Source organism: Mustela erminea, chromosome 21 (genome assembly GCF_009829155.1).
Source record: "Mustela erminea isolate mMusErm1 chromosome 21, mMusErm1.Pri, whole genome shotgun sequence".
In the NCBI taxonomy this organism is placed as follows: Eukaryota; Metazoa; Chordata; class Mammalia; order Carnivora; family Mustelidae; genus Mustela; species Mustela erminea.
Genome location: NC_045634.1, coordinates 5133253 through 5155652, shown reverse-complemented (window position 1 = coordinate 5155652; position 22400 = coordinate 5133253). Strand labels below are relative to the sequence as shown.

At 33.6% G+C, this 22400-nt stretch overlaps 1 protein-coding gene across 6 annotated transcripts in view; it reads left to right on the top strand.

Moving 5' to 3' along the window:
• LOC116581924 (disintegrin and metalloproteinase domain-containing protein 5-like) overlaps nt 1-22400 on the top strand; it is a 139829-nt gene that overhangs the window by 70219 nt on the left and 47210 nt on the right. For all 6 annotated transcript variants that reach the window (XM_032329264.1, XM_032329268.1, XM_032329265.1 and 3 more), the window contains 3 exons: nt 2644-2833; nt 7465-7560; nt 14975-15170. In XM_032329264.1, coding sequence (XP_032185155.1) covers nt 2644-2833; nt 7465-7560; nt 14975-15170 — 482 coding nt within the window. The remainder of the gene's footprint in view (nt 1-2643; nt 2834-7464; nt 7561-14974; nt 15171-22400) is intronic.

Genomic DNA, 22400 nt, shown 5'->3' with positions numbered 1-22400 from the left:
CTCTTCAAAATTTGTGTTGGCAAAATTGGACAGCCACATGCAGAAGAGTGAAACTGGACCATTTTCTTACACTATACACAAAAATTGACTCAAAATGGATGAAAGACCTAAATGTGAGACAGGAATCCATTAAGATCCTAGAGGAGAACACATGCAGCAACTTATTTGACCTTGGCTGCAGCAACTTCTTAACAGACATGTCTCCAAAGGCAAGGGAAGCAAAAGCAAAATTCAAAATGGGGACTCCATTGAGATAAAAAGCTTTTGCACATCAAAGGAACTGTTGACAAAACTAAGACAACCTACCAAATGGAAGAAGATATTTGCAAATGTCTTATAAGATAAAGGGCTAATATCCAAAATCTATAAGGAATTTATCAAAGAACACCCCAAAAACAAAATATCCAGTCAAGAAATGGGCAGAAGATATGAACAGGCATTTCTCCAAAGAAAACATACAAATGACCAATGGACATAAAAAAATGCTGCACCTCACTTAGAATCAGGGAAATATAAATCAAAACCACAAGATACCAACTCAAACCTGTCAGAATGGCTAAAATTAACATGTCAGGATGTCATTGAGGATGCAGGGAAAGGGGAACCTTCTTACAGTGTTGGTGGGAATGCAAATGGCACAGGCACTCTAGAAGGCAGTATGGAAGTTTCTCAAAAATTTAAAAATAGAATTACCCTACTACTCAGCAACTGCACTATAAGGTATTTATCAAAAGGATATAAAAATAGTGATTTGAAGGGAGGCATGCACCCCAATGTTTATAGCAGCAATGTCCAAATAGCCAGAATATGGAAAGAGCCCAGATGTCCATCAATAGATGAATGGATAAAGAGGATATGGTATATATATATATATATATAGTGGAATATTAGTCATCAAAAGAATGAAATCTTGCCATTTTCAAGTACATGAATGGAACTAGAGGGTATTAGGCTAAGTGAAATACATCAGTCAGAGAAAGACAAATATATGATTTCACTCATATATGGAATTTAAGAAGCAAAACAGATGAACATAGGGGAAGGAAAGAAAAAAAATTAAAATAAGATAAAAAAGAGGCAAACCATAAGAGACTCTTATCTATAGAGAAAAAACTGAGGATTGCTTGAGGGGCAGTGAGTAGAAGGATGGGGCAACTGGTGATGGGCATTAAGAAGGGAACTTGATGGAATGAGGACTGGGTGTTATATGCAATTGATGAATTACTAAATTCTATCCCTGAAACAACACACTACATGGTAAATTACTTGAATTTAAATTTTAAAAATTATATTAAAAACATAATTCTCTCTCTTCTTCTCCCTCTGCCCCTCCCCTGCTTTCTCTCTCTTAGAAAGAAAAGAATTTAAAAATTAAAAAATGGATTGGTTAAAAAATACATAAAAGCATAATTCATAGTCATGAAAGTATAATTCATTTTTGTATATTGATTTTGTGTGGTAAAAACTTGCTAAACTCATTAGAATTTTCCAATTCTATTTGTTGATTCGTTAAGAATTTCTCTAAACAAAATTTTGTCATCCATGAAGAACACTTTTATTTTTCCATTTCATCTATTTGTATGTAATTGAATTTGGAATAATTTCAATAACTTTATTGATGTGAGAGTGGATATCTTTGTCTTGTTCCCAGTCTTAAGGGGAAAACGTTCAGTTTTTCATGAAAAGTATGATGTGAACTATAATTTCTTTCTTTAATAAGTGTCTTTTCTTCCAAAGTAGTATCTTTTATTCCCTTGTATATTATGTTGGTTTTCCCCATCATTTCACCATTCCAGTGTTTCATATATTTTTTTGCCTGATGTTCGGGCTTTTTGTCCCTACCAGGCACTTGGTCTACTTTTTACTACATATATTTTGCCTAGGAGAATGCTCAGTAATTATGTTGTAAACAGTGACCAGATCAGCTAGTATATTTTCTCATTATTTCATTTTATCCTTTGATTACTGATTCTATTTCTTTGCTGGTTGTGGGTCTGTTTAGGTTGTCTATTTCTTTCTGTTTTAGTTTTGGTAGTTTATATATTTCTAGGAATGAATCCATTTCTTCCATACTGCCTAATTTCTTGGCATATAATTGCTCATAATATTCTCTTATAATTCTTTGTATTTCTTTAGTGTCAAACAACAGGTTTTTATTTCAAATGTTCAATTATGAACATAATTATGAACAAAAGCCCTAAAATGTATTATTAAAATAATATAAACACGTTTATATTGTCATTAAAAGAATTTTATTGTATAAAAATACAAAATATGTTAAATATTGAGGCTTAAAAAACTTAATATTCAATGGTATGGCATTGGGAAAGTAAATAAAATAAACACAGTTCCATGTCTAAAGATTTAATGAAGTTCATAAGACAGATAAATAATAGGTCTTGTTTAAAACAGGATAGAATGCTCTAAAAAGATTTTAGATATTTTTATAACAAGAATTTTCTTGGTAAAATTTAAAAAGTATGGTAAATCATTAGTATGTTTTGCAATGCAATGAATATTTTTTTAAATGTGCTTATTTTTTCCATAATTCTTTTTAAATCTCTTTTCAAAACCCATACATTAGCAGAAATGCAGAGATATACAGCAATAATTTTTGTCGTATCCATTTTTAAAATATTTTAGGCAGTCTGGGGGTGTAAAGGAGTTTAGCACCTGTAGTTTGGATGACTTTAAATACTTAGCTTCACAAGCTGGCTTTGAATGTCTTCAGAAAATCCTTCCTGAAATGCCAGTTTATAAAGAAGCACAAAGGAAAGTATGTGGCAATGGAAAATTGGAACATGGTGAAGAGTGTGATTGTGGCATTATAGAGGTTAGTAGAAATTTTTTCATCTTTTATGTATGTGTTTATAGATAAAAAAGTATGTGTCTATATCTGTATAATAGCTAAAAAAGGTGAGACTTTGTCTTTCAGAACAATAAATTTGAAAAAGACCTTTGGGGAAGATGGAAGCCTTTAAGTTTCCTAATTTTGCTATTTTTTGAAGTGGACAGCAAAAGCCTTTTAGATAACGTTTAACTTCAGAGATTGCCTTCTGACATTCTTTAGTGTATCTATTTGGAGTGTCAGCTCCAAACTCATAATTATTTACCACAAAGGTGTTCTAAGGAGCTAAAGAAATATACCTTTAACAACAAGCAGTAACAAAAACAGGAAAATCTAAAGGCAACAGACTATTACCAGTGAAACAGCAAAATGCATTGCTTGCTATATAAAGTGAAATGTTTTCTGTTGACAGGTGATGCCAATTAAAAGTGTTTTTTAAAATATCTATCACCTGCAGAAAATACAAAAATGTAGAACTAAGATCAAACCAAAAGAAAGATGAAAGATGATAGAGGAGCTATTGACAATAAAGTAAAGTAGTCACATGGAAACTCTCAAGAGATAGCAATTGTAAAATATGAAACATTATTAAAAAATTAATATATATTATTAAAATAAACAATATACAAAGATATGTAACAGACTATATATTATATTATAAATGTTATACATATAAACACTTATATATAGATATATTATGTATATAATAATTTATATGTTATATACAATATATTACATACAATATATATTATTCATACATAATATATAAATATAATTTATATATTATATATAATATATATTAAATATAATATAATTTATATGTTATAAATATATTTTATAACATAAAAATATATGTTATATCTATATATAATGGAGAATATTTAAAAGAAGAGCCAGAGGAGAGTTTACTCTTGAAAAATTGCAGCTGCAATTAATAAGGATTGTGAGTTTATATCTTTCTAGCATAAGAGTGTCCCTCTAACTCCACAGCTGTGGCAGAATTAAATAGCTGTGGAAAACTGCAGCTCTACTGATTCAATGTGAAAGAGAACAGATTTCAGAGATGAGAACCACTGGAAATTTAAGGGGAAAACCCTGAAAGAATTGTGAAAGTGGTAAAACCTAAAATCTGATGATAAATTTTAAACACATTTGGCTGACTGCTAAAATATGCACGGCCTAGACATACCCTATACGGCAAAAAATGTAGGGTGAGACCCTTGAAAGACACAGGTGTACCAGGTGAGCCCTGTGAGTTTGAGACTGGGACTGCAACTGGAAATTAAAGAGGAATCTTAAGAAACAAAGAAATTACACATAGTTTGTACTCTGAAATCTAAGTGCTTCTCTACCTAAATCCTTGGCTGAATGTCACATTACACCAGGGAATCAGGCTAAAAACTCAGAGGTTTGAAGACATATAAGTTGAGTAGAAATAACTATGGCACACTATAGGGGAGATAAAGCTTACAGTTTATATCCAGGTTACTTAATTCCCTATAGGGGGGAAAAAAAGCATCCAGAAAGATAGCTGAATACAGGCATTATATCATTGTATCTATAATGTTTAACTTACTAACCAAAAATTTACTAGACAGAGAATTATTACAGAAAATGTGAACCATATTTAGGAAAATAAGCAGTTAAGGGATTGATTCTGAAAAATCCAAGATATTGTATTTAGCAGACAAAAGACTTCACAGTAGTTATTTTGAATATATTAGGAGCATTAAAGGAAATCATGCTCAAATAATTTAAGGAAAAATTATCCTAGTGAGTGAGCAGCTAGAGAATATCAACAGATATATGTTAAGCATAAAAAATATAAATTTAAAGTCTACAAGTGAAAAGTAATAAATGAAACAAAACAGAAGCAGAAGAATCAATGAACTTGAACAAAAGCAGAATAATCAATGAACTTGATCAGTGAAACAATAAGAACATATACTCTATGGACAGAGAGAAAAAGAGTTGAAGAAAAATATCAAAACCTTAGATACCTGAGATGAAATATTAAGTACCAAATGTAGGTGTAATTGGATTTAAAGATAAAGAAAAGAGAGAGTAGGTGGAAGAAAAAAAATCTGCAAAAATAATGCTGATTATTTTCCAGATTTGAAGGAAAACATTTACTTACAGACCCAAGATGCTCAGCATTATAATCATAAGCAGATAGACACACAAAAAAACACACTTCTATACACAGATCAATAAAACCTCTCAAAGTCCCAAGATAAAAAGAAAACTTAATTTCAGCCTAAAGAAAGACACATTAGGTACATGATACAATGATACAAAATATAGCTGATTTCTTATAACCAATAATGGAGGTCAGTAGACTTTGAAATGACAAACTAAAAGAGCTGAAGGAAAGAAAGTCAAGAACCAGGACTCCTGGGTGGCTGGGTCATTGAGCATCTGCTTTCGGCTGGGGCTCAGGTCATGCGTGGTCCAGCAGTCCCTCTTTCAAAAAAAAAAAAAAGTCAAGAACCAAGCTATCTATATTCAAAGATATTCTTCTTTAAAATGGAAATACATAAAGTTATTGTCAGTTAAGCAGAAGCAGAGAAAATATGTCATAGTAAGCTTGCACTACAGAAAATCTTAAGAACTTAAAATGTTTTAGACTGAAGGACCAGTACAGTAGGTGATCAGTCTGATCTATAAGAGGATGAACACAGGAATTGGTAAATATGTGAAGGGATATAAATAATTATATGTATGCTTTTACTTTTCTGCTCTTAATTTTACAAACAACATTGTATACATGCACAGATATGTAAATACATATACTTATTCACTATGCATTCATATATACATAATACATATATGAACATATAAATGTATATTTACATGTGTATATATTATGTACACATATATATGTATGGGTATGTATGTGTTTGTTGGTGCATATACATATGCATATAAATACAAATATGCATACATATGCACATATACACACTTCTGTGTGTATATATATGTGTATATCTACATGTGTATATCTACTATACATGTGTATATCTACTATAACAACAACAGCATGAAATATGGAAGGGTACATTAAAATAAGTTGTTGCAACATTTCTATAATTTACCTGAAGAAAATCAGTATTAACTTTAAGTAGATTATAGTCTTAAAGATACTTATTATAAATCCTAGAGCAAATATTGAAAAAGTATGCAGAGATTTTAACTACAAAAGGCAATAGAGGATTTATTTGCTAAATACTAAACGTATTTCATCAACAAAAAATAAGACAAGAAGGGAAGAATTGAGGAACAAAAACAAGATGAGATAAATAGAAACAAACAGCAAAATAACAAATTGAAATACATGTTAATTACATTAAATATAAAGAGGCCAGACACTCTAATCAAAAGGCCAAGGTTGTCAGACTAAATAAAAACTGAGAAATAATCTCATGCTAAATCACATTCTAAAATCACATTTTAACATTTTAACACATTTTAATTTGTATCATACAAAAATAATGGAATGGAAAAGGATATAACAGGCAAAAAGTAAATACAAGGGAGCTATAGTGACTATGCTGATATATAAAATAAAGATATAATACTTCAAAATAAAAAAGGATAAATACATAGGAGGATATAACAATAATAAATATATGAAAATTTATACAAATATATTTACATATATACACACATATTAAGTCTTTAAAATTTATGAGGCAATCCCTGGCAGAACTAAAGGGAGAAACTGGCAAATCTATCATATTTGAGATTTATTTCACATCTCTCAGTAACTGATAGAACAACTAGACCAAAAATCATTAGGGATATGGAAGACCTGAACAATACCACCAATCACCTTAATATAATGATATTTATAGGCTACCATGTTTAACAACCTAAATATAAAAATTCCTTTCAAGAGAACTTGGAATATTAATCAGGATAGAATATTTGAGGCATGAAATAAATCTCAATGCATTTATTTTGTGTTGAAAATTCAATCAGAAACCAAGAATAATAAAATAACTTGAAAAGCCCCCAAATATTTGGAAATTAAACTACTACTTCTAAATGGCCCTTAGCTCAAAGAAAAATTACAAAAACAATTTTAGGATATATTTTTCACAGTATGCAAATTTAAACATAACATCAAAATCTATGAGATTCAGTTAAAACAGTGTTATAAGGAAAATTTAAAGCTATAAATGCTTATATTAGAGAAGAAGATAGGTCTAATCAATTATTTAGGATGCTACTTAAGGTAACTAAAATATTAGTCTAAGTTAAATCTAAAGTAAATAGAAGGAAATAATGATAAAGATATAGGTAGAAATCAATGAGATAGAGATCAGAGAATGAAAATCAATGAAAATGAAAGCCAGGGCTTTGGAAAGAATCATATACTTGATAAACTTCTTGTTGGGCTGATGGAGAAATGAAAGAAAAAAGAAATTCCCAGTATTGGGAATGAAAGAGGGTACATTATTTACTATACATCCTATGTATGTTTAAAGAATATTAAAAACAACTTTATGTAAATGAATTTGGCAATTCAGATGAAATTGGTAAGTTTCTTAAAAGACAATTATCATTACGTATGTGAAAGAAGATATCATTTGAATTTGTCTCTTTGTTTACAGAATTGTACACATAAAGACTGCTGTGATGCTAGAATATGTCTAATGAAAAAGGGTAAACAATGTGGTTCTGGGGAATGCTGTACACTAGATTGCAAGGTAAGAGGCAATCTATTTTATAGTAGCTCAGCATTAAATTTCTTGAAATACTTGTTTCAAAGAGATGCAAAATATGTCAATATCTTATCAGTATATTATATTATATCATTATATTATATACAAGCACATTGGACACTTCTTACACTGCAGTGTATTCGGTAATCTGTCATTTCCAGGACTCTCATGTATTTAATGCCTGATGGTTCTTCTCTCCTGACTTGTACTCACTGAGATATTTCTGCAATCAACATACATTTGAAGCAACCCTCTTAAGGTCTTCTTTTCTTTTCTTTTTTTAAATTTAAATTTAATTAGCCAACATATAGCACATTATTAGTTTCAGATGTAGAGTCCAGTCATTCATCAATTGCATATAACACCTAGGTCTTATTTTCTAACACTATACCTCACATGAGGTCAAGAAATTAGATAGTTTCTGTTGTTGTTGTTAGCTAAATTCTCTTCACTATCTTCTGGTAAAGTCTGCTGTTCCTTTGCAATTCAGTTATTGTTACAATCAACCAATCTCTCTTTATTGAAAGTATTTAAAGAATTCCTGAGTAATTGCCCTGTACCCAGACAATTAACTGGAATCTTAATGAAAAAAGAAACTCCTGAACAAAGTAAATGGCAGATATTCACAAGACTGGAGTAAGAATATGTTTTTATCTTTCAAATTTCCCCCCAAACTTTATTGAGATATAATTGACATATAACATTGTATAAGTTTAAGGTGTACAATGTAATGATTTCATATAATTGTGAAATGATTACAATAAGGTTAGCACGCTTTACATAGCAACATTTAGTAAGAAAGTTTCAAGAAACCAATACATTATTTCAGTCATCATATTATACATTAGATCCCCAGACTGATATATTTCATAGCTGAAAATTCATACCCTTGACCAACATTTTTTCATTTCTCCCACAGTTTTCTTTCTTTCTTTCTTTCTGGTTTGGATGCCTTTTAATTCTTTTTTCTTGCCTAATTGCTCTGGCTAGGACTTCTAATGTTAAATAGGAGTGGTAAGAATGGACAACTTTGTCTTGTTTTTGATCTGATAGGTAAAGATTTCAGCTTTTCCCTATTGAAAATTGTTAGTTTAGGCTTGTCATATGTAGTTTTTATTATATTGATATATGTTTGTTCTATGCCCAAGCTGTTGAGAGATTTTGTTATGAAAGTGTGTTGGATTTTGTCACTTTAGGTGATTATATGAATTTTACCCCTATTTATATTAATGGAGTATATTACTTTTATTGATTCCCGTGTGTCGAATCATCCTTGCATCCCAGGAATAACTCTCACTTGATTATGGTACATGATACTTTTAATGTGCTGTTGAATTTGTTGTGTGTGTGTTTTTTTTTTAAGATTGTATTTATTTATTTGACAGAGATCACAAGTAGACAGAAAGGCAGGCAGAGAGAGAGGGGAGAAGCAGTCTCCCTGCTGAGCAGAGAGCCTGATGCTGGATCCCAGGTCCCTGAGATCATGACCTGAGCCAAAGGCAGAGGCTTTAACGCACTGACTCACCCAGGTGCCCCTCTGTTGTGTATTTTGTTGAGAATGTTTGCATCTATATTCATCAGAGATATTGGCCTGTAATTTTCTTTTCTCGTTTCTTTCCTTATTTGTCTTTGGTATCAGGGTAAAACTAGCATTATAAAATGAGTTTAGGAGTGTTCCCTCCTTTTTAATTTTTGGAAGAATTGAGAAAGAGTAACATTAATCCTTTAACTATTTCATAGAATTCACCTGTGAACCATCTATTTCAGGTCCTTTTCTTTGTTAGGAGGTTTGATAATAAATTCAGTCTCTTGTGTTTGATTTGTTCAAGTTTTCTCTTTCTTTGTGATTCAGTCTTGATAGGTTGTCTTTTTCTAAGAATTTATCCATTTCTTCTAAAGTATTATGCAGTTTGTAGGTAGATAATTGTTATAGTAGCCTCTTACGATACTTTGTATTTCTATGGTGCCAATTTTAGTGTCTCCTCTTTTTTCCAAAATTTTATTTTATTGCTTCCGCTCTCTCTTTCTTGGTTAGCCTAGCTAATGGTTTGCCATTTTATTTATTTTTTCAAACCCAATTCTTGGTTTAATTGATTTTTTTTTCCCCCTTTGTCTCTTTGGTCTCTGTTTTGTTTATTTCTGCTCTGACTTTTGTTATTTCTTTCTACTAACTTGGGGCTTTGTTTGTTTTCCTTTTTTAATTCCTTTAGGGATAAAGTTAGGTTATTTGAGATTTTTAAAATATAGATTTATTGCTGTAAACTTACCTCTTAGAACTGCTTTTTATGTGTCCCTATGTTTTGGTATATATATATTTTTGTTTTTATTATTGTTTATTTTAAGATACATCTCTGATTTCCTTTTTCTTTTTTCTTCATTGGTCCATTGGTTTTTTAAGGAGTATGGTGTTAAGTTGCATATTTTGTGAATTTTTCATTTTTTTCCCTCGAGGTTTTATACCATTGTGTATGGAAAAGGTATTAGATATTATTTCAATTCCCTTAAATTTCATAAGACTTGCTTTGTGGAACCAAGATATGTTTTATTCTGGAGAATGTTCCATGTGTGCTTGAGAAGAGTGTGTATTTTGTTCCTGTTGGACATAAAATTCCATATATGTCTTTAAGGTCCATTTGGTCTGTTGTTTTATTCAGGCCTGCTATTTTCTCCCTAATATTTTTTCTGATTGATCTATCCAATGTTATTAGTATTAGTAGGGCATTGAAGTCCTCTAGTATTATTGAATTGCTTTTGAAATTCAGGGATGTCATATTATTTTTAATCCTTCACTTTGTTAATGTGATGCATCACATTTATTGAATTACATATGTTCAAACATCCTTGATTCTTAGTGATAAATCTTAATTGATCATGATGTATGATCCTTTTAATGTGCCATTGAAATTGGTTTGCTAGTGTTTTATTGAGAATTACTATATTTATGTTCATCAGGCCTGTTCTTCAGGTCAAAATTACATTAGCATATAGTTTTCTTTTCTTTTGGTATCTTGGTCCGACTTTGGTATTAGGATAATTCTGGCCTCATAAAATGAGTTTGGAAGTTTTTCTTCCTATTCAGTTTTTTGGAAGAGATTGAAAAGAATTAGCATTAAGTATTCCAGAGGTGTTTGGTAGAATTGATCTGTGAAGCCATCTGATCCTGGATTTTCTATGTTGGGAGGTTTTTAACTGATAACTGATTTGAACTCTTTACTCATTATTGGTTTGTTCAGGTTTTTCTATTTTTTTTTTCATGATTCAATCTTGATAGGTCATTTCTAGGAATTTTATTTATTTATTTCGACAGAGAGAGAGATCACAAGTAGGCAGAGAGGCAGGCAGAGAGAGAAGGGGAAGCAGGCTCCCTGCTGAGCAGAAAGCCCAACGTGGGGTCCGATCCCGGGACTCTGAGACCATGACCTGAGCTGAAGGCAGAGGCTTTAACCCACTGAGCCACCCAGGTGCCCCTATTGGTTATAGTATTCTTTTAAAGATTTATTTCATTATTTTAGAGAGAGAGTGTGCCCATGTGTGTGCCTATTTGATGGGGAAGGGCCAAAAGAAAAGGGGGAGAGAGAGAATCTCAAGCAGATTGATTCCCTGCTGAGCTCAGAGCCTGATACAGGGCTCCATCTCATGACCCTTGAGATCATGACCTGAACTGAAATCAAGAGTTGGACGCTTAAAAATAATATGATTCTTCTATTGAAGAGTTCTTTTGGCCTTATGTACATTTTACTCTCTAGATTTGGCAAATAAATAATATAAATAAAATAAATAAAATAAATAAATAAAATAAAATAAATAAATAAAATAAATAAAAAATAAATAAACTTTCTGCCCATTTCTCTTTCACTTTTTCTGGGACTCCCACAGCACATATGGTATTTCTTTTGATGTGTCCTCTAAGTACCACCAGCTTTCTTTAATCTTTTTTTTTTTCCTCTTAACTGGATTATTTTAAATGATTGCCCTTGAGTTCACTATTTCTTCTGCTTGATCAACTGTGCCCTTGAAGTTTTATAATGGAATTTTTCAGTTCAGTTATTGTTTTCTTCAGATCTAGAATTTCTGTTTGGTTCTCTCTTACTTTAAAAAATAATTTCTTTGTGAAACTCATTTTGTTCACGTATTGTTTTCCTGATTTTGTTTATTTGTCTATTTATGCTCTCTTATCTGAGCTTAAGGTGATTATTTTAAATTTATTTATCAGGCATTTTGTACATTTCCATTTCTTTCATCTGTCTTCCACAAGAGCTCTGTTTTACTCCTTTGTTGGCATCATGTTTCCTTGATTCTTTATGTTTCTTGAAGACTTGCATTGCTGCCCTCACATTTGAAGAAGCAGCCATCTCTTCCAATGTTTACTAACTGGCCTTGGGAGAGAAAGAAGCCAGAGACCGGTCAGCCCAGCTGGAGTTTGAGGGGTCTCTCAGACTTTTTTTAATGGGTGTGGTTGTTCCACTCCTCTTCTGGGGTTGTTCCACACCTCCTGAGGGGCAGTGTGTGGCAGAGATTAGGATTGAACACCTACTCTTCATCCCAGAAAGCCAGTCTGGCTATGGAGAGCCTCTCATAAATTTTCCCTGATGCAATGCCCTAAAATGTTCAAAGTTGTGCAATTCAGCAGAATCAAGCCAGGTGTTGATATCCGTGTTGTCTACAGGATTGTGCCCATTTGTGGGAGGCTCATGTGTGCCATCTGCTGGGGAATTGGGGGTTTTGGCTACAGGGTGTGAGTATGGGGAATGGGATATTGGCTGGCTATTTGTGGGCGTCCTCAGGTGAGACATCCTGTTGTTTTATGGGTGAGGCTCTTGCTGAACACGTGGCTCATTATTGTGTTGGACACGTGGCTCATTATTGTGATCCACACACTGGCTTCTGTCAACCCCCATCTCTTTTCCCTATTCCTAGGTGTCCCCAGACTATTTAAGTATGCCAAATCTCTCAGTGTTCTGAATGGAGTGAGATAAAAGTAGTCTCTTGCACAGTGTTTTGCAAGGCTGGGGAAACTGTGTTCTCATCCCTTTTATTTTCTCTGTCAGAGAAATCACTAGCCAAGACAGTCTCTCTTGGCGTTGAGCTGTGCCACCTTGGGGGTGGGAATAATGTGGGTAAAGTGAAACTGTTGTTCTTACCATCTTCCAATGCATCTACTCTCATATTTTTTGCTTCACCTGGGGACTAGAACCTTTCAGTCAGATTATCTCATTCATAGTAGTTGTTAAAATAGGCATTTTTATGTGGTTATGCACCTAGGAATCTCTGACTCTGACATTTGCTGGTGTCACTCTCCTTTTCCATTACTAGGCACAATTTAGTCATAGTTATTCATATGAAGTGTAACTTAAAAAAAATTAAACAATGTATCAAACACAAGCAGTATAACAGACTACCAAATTGCCCATCATTGCTGCACCAAAAAGGAATAATTTAAACAAGATTCATGTATCAACAGAGATATGTGAACAACTGCTATTGCAAATGGAGTAGTAGTAATGATTCTCACTAGTCCTTGGGCCTGGTTATCAAAATGGAATTGGCCCAAACTGGGAGCTGTCTGATATACATAGTACTCTTTTTACTATGCAGTCAAGGCTGGTGTGGTGGTCAGAGGCATTAACCTAACCTACCCATTCCTCATTTAGTTGTGTAAAGGGACATGGTCCTGACAATGAATTGCACCTTAAATGTAGACACTGACAGTCTTGGGAAGAATAAAAATGAATCACAAATAAAATAAAAAACACCCAAAAAGATTTTAGGAGAAAGCAGTCAGTTTTAGGGCCATTTTGGAATTAGGGAACCAAGTAGAGAAACATGAACACCTCCTAATAAAGGAGCAAGTAGGATGATATAACTTGGTTCAAAGAACATTTGAGGAACAAGGTATTTATATATTGAAAAAGAAGTTGGGTGAAAGAATCCAATCTGAAAAGATTACGTACTCTATGATTCCAAATATACGACATTCTGGAAAAGGACTGTAAAAAGGTAGTGGTTGCCAGGAGCGAAAGGGGAGATGAATAAGCAGAGCATGAAGGATTTTTAGAGCAGTGAAAATACTCAGCATGATACCATTACAATAGATAGATGTCATTAAACATGTGTTTAAGCCCATAAAACGCATAACAATGAGAAAAAACTTTCTTGTAAATGATGGACTTTCACTGTTTATGATGTGTCATGTAAGTTAATCAGTTGTAACAAATGTACCACTCCAGGTGGAGATATTGACAAGAGGAGGTTTTGTATGTGCTGTGCAAGGATTTTATGGGAAATCTCTGTACTTACCCCTCATATTTTCTGTGACCATTAAACTGCTGTAAAAAATAGACAAAACAATAGAAGAAATTAGAATGAATGTAATATTGCCATTTATACATATTTATAAAAGGAAGCATATTTTTAAGAAAATGATATCAATACCTTTTCATTATACTTATATGTATTTTCCTTTAGAAATAATTTTGATCATTGGTTTTGATTTGAATGTTAACTACATAGCTTGGGTGACTCAAGTATTGTATTTTGTCTTCCCATCCATCACTTGAAGAATTTGTGTTAGAATTGCTATATATAGAAAATACTTGTTGACAACATGGAAAAGTGTGAAGAGAAAACCCATTTTCAGAGGGTGGTGAATGTCACAGAAGCTGGGCTTCTAGGACTTTTGAAAGCTAGAACAAATTTAACTTAGTTTGCGTAGGATAGTGTTGATAGCCAGGAGGAATTGGGGCTTAGGTTGAGGAAAAGGGCTTGCAGTAATGCTATTTGGAAGTTTATTGGCAAAGACAGGTATACAGAAAGCAAATCCTGGAAGGACTTGGCTAGACTAAGTGCTGAAGAGATCAGAGATGTATTATGGGGAAAGCTATTTTTTTAATAGTTGTTTGCAACATGATATGTGAAATAAACCTTTTCCTGTGTGTCCTTAAATTACCTTACAAAATTTTTTCTGAATGTTTATGATGTATACTTATTATTTTGTAATGGTTGCTGGTTTATGCTTGAAGGGACAGCATAGGAGAAACCAGAGGCTGTCCACATGAGCATAGCCATGATGGGTTGCAAGTAATTTTTTAAAGTAATTTCTATATTAATTGCTTAGGTTTAGTTTTCATCTTTCTTTTTTTTCTCAATGATTATGGTAGTCTACTTTGAATTTCTCAATTCTCTTACAAGCACTACTCATTCTTTTATCCACAGTAAATTTAATTATTTAAATTAAATTTAATTATTTAAATTTCTATGCAATGGTTAAGTAGTTATTAAGACTTAATTTTCTCCTTGCCTTTAGCAACTTAAAAAAAATGAATAATTAAAGCCTGAAGGGAAAGACAATTTGAGTATCAGTGGTGAATAATCTTTTCTTATGTTCCTTTTTCCCTTCTAGCTGAAACCAGTTGGTATACAGTGTAGGAAATCTTTGGACGAATGCGATTTCCCTGAGTATTGCAATGGGGTTTCCTCACACTGTGTGCCTGACACTTACGCACGTGATGGACAAAGTTGTGATTCAGGTGATGCCTACTGTTTTGGAGGACGATGTCGGATACATAACAAACAGTGTAAAGATTTGATTGGAGGAGGTAAGGACCAAAACTTTCTTCTTAGTTCCTAAATTCTGATTATGCTATGCTTCCTTATTCAATTCTATAGGACAAAATGTAAATATAATTTGTTAATGAGTAAAGTCTTGTCCCTTAGTGTTAAAGGAAATAAAATTTTCTTAATTCTGAAAAAAACCTTAATTTATATGGAATTCTTGTTTGTAAAGGAAGAAACCTCAAGTGGAAATGCAACTTCCCAGATTATATAGAATTGGTGGTGATGGTGTTTAGTTTAGGCTTAGATGAAACAAAGTTTTTACTAGAACAAAGCAGGACTAATAACTGATTGTGTGGATATCAAGTGTGGGTCTGTTCCAAGGGGCTTGCTCGTGAATGTGTATTTCAGCTTATGACTGGTCTTGTTCAGTTTGATACCTTCCTATAAATGTGTAGATCATTAGCTTCACTGAAATATACAATTTTCTGAACATACAGTTCATGTGCTTTGAGAGAGTAAAATGTTTTATTCTCAGTCCTCCCTTAAGGCCTTCCTTTGCCAGGTCATAGATATTGTGTACCTTCCTAAGTATTATGAAATCTATATGAATGACAAGAATTTAAGGAGGAGATGAGGTAGAGGTTTTGGTGATATTCTAATTTTGTTCTGCTTTTCTATCAGAATCATAGTTATGTTGTTTAGCAAGACAATGGTGACATTAATATTTAAAACATAATTGAGATACAAGCAAATGGCCAGTAAAATTAGGAGAAACAGAATATTACTTCAGATCCATGATTTAGTGTTTTCCCTAAGTAAAAGAGGGAAACTAAATTGCAGTGCTAGTCAGATAAATGTAGATCCATATAGTGGGATGCCAACTAGGTATACCCTAAGTTATTTATCTTGTTTACTGTTTCCTTAGTATTAGCAGTGATTTTGAGTGATTTAAAGCTCTCTGAGAACTATACGTGTTTAAGTACAATCGTCTTCTCCCAAAGTATTAAAAATTTGCTGGAGATAAGTATAACATCTAAAGCAAGTTGATTTTGAAGAAATGTCTCTCCAGTCCTAGTGACTACTTGTGTTAATGCATTTAGGAAATGTTAAGTCTGGGCCCGACTATCAGTTAGCTTTTGTATTTATTTTTGAAAAACAATTAGATTTTGTGAGCCTCCTACAGAGCTTGGGGGCAAAAGGAAATTGAAAATTTTGGAGTTGAACATTTTTCCTCAACCATAACTGTATTTCAATCCAAATGAACTAAAATTCTTTGACTAGGTCATCTGTGATCTGCCATGGACACTTTTTAACCAGAATGTTCTTGAGTAGGGCTTAATAGAATTCTGAAGAAGTCATTAGTTTTCCAAGATAAGAATGATACATGATTTATAGGTAACAGCCAATAAAATCTTATTCACAGACCTAACACATATCATTATGTGCCACTAAATTATTAGTTTCTGGTCAAAATATGTTTATAGGGTAAAATGTGTCCTTTTTTAAGTTCCTTAACAAATTTTGTTTTTGTAGGAATGTAGCTCCTGTGGTAGTCTCTTCAGTGTTATTTCTACACATGCAGAAACTTAGCATTTAGGTATAATATAAAAAGATATTTAAATTTTAGCATCGTAAAATAAAATCTTTAAAAAAAAAAAAAAAAAAAAAAAAAAAAAAGGGGGCGCCTGGGTGGCTCAGTGGGTTAAAGCCTCTGCCTTCGGCTCGGGTCATGATCCCAGGGTCCTGGGATCGAGCCCCGCATCGGGCTCTCTGCTCGGCGGGGAGTCTGCTTCCTCCTCTCCCTCTGCCTGCTTCTCTGCCTACTTGTGATCTCTATCTGTCAAATAAATAAAATAAAATCTTTAAAAAAAAAAAAATTTTAGCATCGTTAATTTGTGGTGATGTTTATCCTTTAAAAGGTAGGAGGTCTCATTAGTTGTAAAGTCACATACATTATTAGGGGTATTTGTCACCAAATTAAGTTGGGTATACAGAGGAATGTGGCTACAAACCCAACAGTCACATCAGAGTTTCTCAATGGCAACAGTATTGATATTTTAGGCCAGATAAAAATGATACGCTCTAGTTCCATCCATGTTGTCGCAAATTCTTTGTTGTGAGAGGTGGAAATAAGGAAAATTGTTCTGTCCCTTGTAGTACATTTAGCAGAATTCATGACCATTGCTTACTAGACACAATGCCTGCAGGCGTTTTTGGTTTTTACAACTGGGGCAGAATTGTTACTGGCTTCTAGAAAGTAAAAGTCAATACTAGAAATACTAGAAAGTAAAAGTCAAAAGTTAATTCTACAATACACAGAACAGTTCCTAAAACAGAGTTATCTGGCTCCCCACAAGGGGCCATCTTTTTAATTGCTTTCTGGATGTTTTGTAGTTTCGTGGGAAGAAAATATTTATGAACCATGTATCTGATAAGAAATTAATATCCAGGATATATAGAAACTCCTAAAACTCAACAACAAAAAACAAATAGTTCAATTAAAAAATGGGCAAAGAATTTGAATAAGTGTGTCTCTATATACCTATCTCTCAACATTACTAATCAGTAGGGAAGTGTAAATCAAAATCACAGTTTCACACTCATTAGGATGGCTATCAAAAAAACCCACACAAAACTCCACCCAGAAGATGGGTGAGTATGTAGAGGAATTGGAACCCTTGTGCACTGTTGGTGGGGGTGGAAAATGATACAAGCTGCTGTGAAAAATAGATGGTTGGTCCTCTAAAATTAGAAATAGAATTACTATATGACCCAGCATTCCTATTTATGAGACTATAACCAAAAGATTTGAAAGCACTGTCTGGAAGAGATATTTGTATACCCATGTTCATAAGCAGCATTATTGAGAATAGCTAAAATTTGGAAGTAACCCAAGTGTCCATCAATAGATGTATGGAAAAAGAAAAATGTGGTATATACAAACAATGGAATTTTATTCTGCATTAAAAAGGATAGAAATTTTGCAATATTTTACAACATGGATGAATCTCGAGGACAATTTTGCTAAGTGAAATAGCCAGTCACAGAAACACAAATACTCTATGAGTCTATTGATCTATCTGATAGTCAAAATCATAGATATAAAAAATATACTGGTGTTTGGGAGGAGAAGGAATGGAGAGTTATTGTTTAATAAGTATAGCATTTCAGTTTTACAAGATGAAAAGTTATGAATGGATGGTAGTGATGGCTACACGACATGAATGTATTTAATACCATTAACTGTACACTTAAAAATGGTTAATATGGTAAACTTTGTGTGTATTTTAACACAATAAAATTTGTGGAAAGAAAGAAAAACAAATTCGTTTTATATGCAGACATTATCTTATCTATTTTTAATATTATTTAAAATAACTCAGCTAAAAAGCCTTTTTAAAAAAAGATTTTATTTTTATTTGAGGGAGAGAGTGAGAGAAAGCATGAGCCAGGGGAAGGGCAGAGGAGAGGGACAAGTAGACTCGCTGCTGAGCAGGGAACCCTACATGGAGCTTGATCCCAGAACCCTGAGATCATGACTTGAGCCGAAGTCAGACACAGCCTACTGAGCCACCTAGGCAACACAGCTAAAAGTTTTTTAAAGCTTCATTGCAGTATTTCCTTACTCTGAAGCCCATTAGCTCTTTTAACATCATGTTTTATGTATTTACATCTAAATCTTTAATATCTTAAAGATTGGGAACCATTTTTTCCATCTTCTGTTCTTCCTTGAGTGTCTAAAATTGACCTGGTAAATAATATATATATGTGGATTTTTTATTAGAAGGGAGGCACAAAAAGGAGGGATTCCTTATGCCACCATAGTGTTGGAAATACTGTCTTTAGCATTTTGTGGAAGGGAGGTCTAGTGGTCATGAACTCATTTAACTTTAGTCTGGAACCCTTTAATTTCTGAAGGGCAGTTTTGCCTGATAGAGTATTCTTTGTTGGCAGCTTTTTCTTTCAGTGCTTTGAATATCATCCTGCTGCTTTCTGTACTATAAGATTTCTGCTGAAAATTCCCTCACAGCTTTATGGGGGTTCCATTGTATGTAAACTCACTCTTTTCCCTACTGTCAAATTCTCTCCTTGTCTTAGAATTTCTACAATTTTATTATAATGTGTCTTGTTATGGATTTCTTTGGGCCCATGAGGTTCTTTGGTCTTTCTCCATCTGGATATCCATTTCCTTCTTCCAACTGGGAAGTTCTTTAACCATTATTTCTTTGAAAATGCTTCCTGATCCTTTCCTTCTATACTCCTCTCCTGGAACTCTCATAATGCATATATTAGTGCCATTGATGGTGCCCCATAAGTCCCTTAAGTCACTCTCTTTTATTTTGTTTGCTGTTAATATTTTCCAATAATCTCTTTTTTGAGTTCACTGATCATTTCTTTGCTTTGTCCAGTCAGTTATTGAACCTCTCTAGTGCATATTTCATTTGTTGGTGTGTTGTCAGCTTCATGATTTCTGTTTGGTACTTGGGGCTTTGAATGAATGGATCAAGTCTTTGCATCCCAAGGGGGAAGCTGAGAGCTCAGATTATTTATCCACTCACTTGGTGGTGAGCAGAAGGAGTACCACTGATGAGTACTAGCTCAAGCTGCCATCCCTATAGTGCCTGGACATCCAGACATCATCAGAGCTACCAGAACTGGCAATATAGATTCCAGGTCTTTGGGTGGCCCCCTTGAAAATGTACCCATATTGGACCTCCAAGCATATCCTTCTTTCCTGGGTGAAGCAGAAAGCTAGACGGTCTCTTCCTGCTTGTAAGACTGCACTGTGGTAAGTTTCCTGATGAAAGGGTGTCTTGAATCTGCCTACTGGCTTTGGTGAGTCTGGTTTTGCATTCTCCCAGAGTAAGGAATTCTTTCATTTAATTTAGAGTTCATCACAAAACTAATCCATGAATTGAAGCTGAATCAGTGAATTTGTGAGTGTGAAGGGGAGTCCAGGGCTTCCTACACTGCCATGTTGCTTGTGTGTTTTTCTCTCTGATACATCTTTTCCCTCCAACATTATTAGGATATAATTGACATAATATCCTGTGTAAGTTTAAGGCATGCAACGTGTTGATTTGATACATTCATGTATTGCAAAATGATTATCACATGGCATTGGTTAAACCTCCACCCCGCTATATAATTGCCCTTTCTTTTTTGTGGTGAGAATTATGAAGATTTATTTTCTCAGCAACTCTCAAATATGTAATATGGTATTTATTAGCTATAACCAACATATTGTACATTAGATCTCCAGAATGTATTACTATTGTAACTGGTAGTTTGTACCTTTGACTAACATTTCACTATTTTTACTACACAAAGCCCCAAACTTCTCCCTGTTTCTCTGTTTGACTTTTTAGATTCCACATATATTTATATCATATAATATTTATTTTTCTCCATCTGATATATTTCATTTAGTGCAATGCCTTAAAGTTTTATCCAGATTGTCTCAGATGGCAGGAATTTCTGGTTTTCATGGTTGAATAATAAATATCATGTTTTATCACATTTTACAACATTGAATAAGATATATCACATTTTCTTTTACATTTATTCCTTAATGGACACTTAGATTATTTACATATTTTGGCAATTGTGTATAAGGCTGCAATGCATGTAGGAATGGACATACCTTTTTGAGATCATGATTCCTATCCTTTGGGTAAATACCCAGAAGTGGGATTGCTGGATCATATGATAGTTCTATTTTTAAGATTTTGAGGAACTTCCATACTGTTTTCAATAGTGGCTGAACCAATTTACATTCCCAACTGTATACCAGGGTTCCTTTCTCTTGATTTTGACTCAGGTCATGATCTCAGGATTCTGGGATTGAGCCTTTGCCAGTACCATGCTATCTTGGTGATCACAGCTTTGTAGTACAGCTTGAAATCAGGCAACATGATGCCCCCAGGTTTGTTTTTCTTTTTCAACATTTCCTTAGTAATTCAGGGTATTTTCTGGTTCCATACAAATTTTAGGATTGTTTGTTCCACCTATTTGAAAATTGCAGGCGGAATTTTGATCAGAATGGCATTGAAAGTATAGATTTCTCTGGGCACTATAGACATTTTAACAATGTTTATTCTTCTGATCCATGAGCATGGAATGGTTTTCCATCTTTTTGTGTCTTCTTCAATTCCTTTCATGGGTGTTCTGTAGTTCCTGGAGTACAGATCCTTTACCTCTTTGGTTAGGTTTATTCCTAGGTATCTTATAGCTAGCTCTTGGTGCTATAGTAAATGGAATCAATTCTCTCACTTCTTTCTATATTTTCATTATTAGTGTATAAGAAAGCAACTGATTTCTGTGCATTGATTTTGTATCCTGCCACATTACTGAATTGCTGTGTGAGTTCTAGTAGTTTAGGCGTAGAGCCTTTTGGGTTTTCCGTATAAAGTATCATGTCATCTGTGAAGAGGGAGAGTTTGACTTCTTCTTTGCCAATTTGAATACATTTTATTTCTTTTTGTTGTCTGTTCACTGAGGCTAGGACTTCTAGTACTATGTGGAACAATAGTGGCGAGAGTGGGCATCCTTGTCGTGTTCCTGATCTCAAAGGGAAGGTTGTCAGCTTTTCCCCATTGAGGATGATATTCACTGTGTGTTTCTCATAGAGAGATTTTATGAAGTTGAGGAATGTTCCCTCTATCCCTATACTTTGAAGTGTTTTAATCAGGAATGGATGCTGTATCTTGTCAAATGCTTTTTCTGCATCAATTTTGAGGACCATGTGATTCTTCTCTCTTCTCTTATTGATTTGTTCTATCACATTGATTGATTTGTGACAAATTAATATGAGAAGAGAGAAGAATCACATGGTCCTCTCAATCGATGCAGAAAAAGCATTTGACAAAATCTAGCATCCGTTCCTGATTAAAACGCTTCAAAGTATAGGGATAGAGGGAACATTCCTAAACTTCATAAAATCTGTCTATGAAAGACCCACAGCAAATATCATCCTCCATGGGAAAAAGCTTGCAGCCTTCCCGTTGAGATCAGGAACACGACAAGGATGCCCACTCTCACCACTCTTGCTCAACACAATATTAGAAGTCCTAGCAACAGCAATCAGACAACAAAGAGAAATAAAATGTATCCAAATTGGCAATGAAGAAGTCAAACTCTCTTTTTGCAGATGACAAACTACTAGAACTCATACAGCAATTCAGCAACGTGGCAGGATACAAAGTCAATGTACAGAAATCAGTTGCTTTCTTATACACTAATAATGAAAATACAGAAAGGGAAATTAGAGA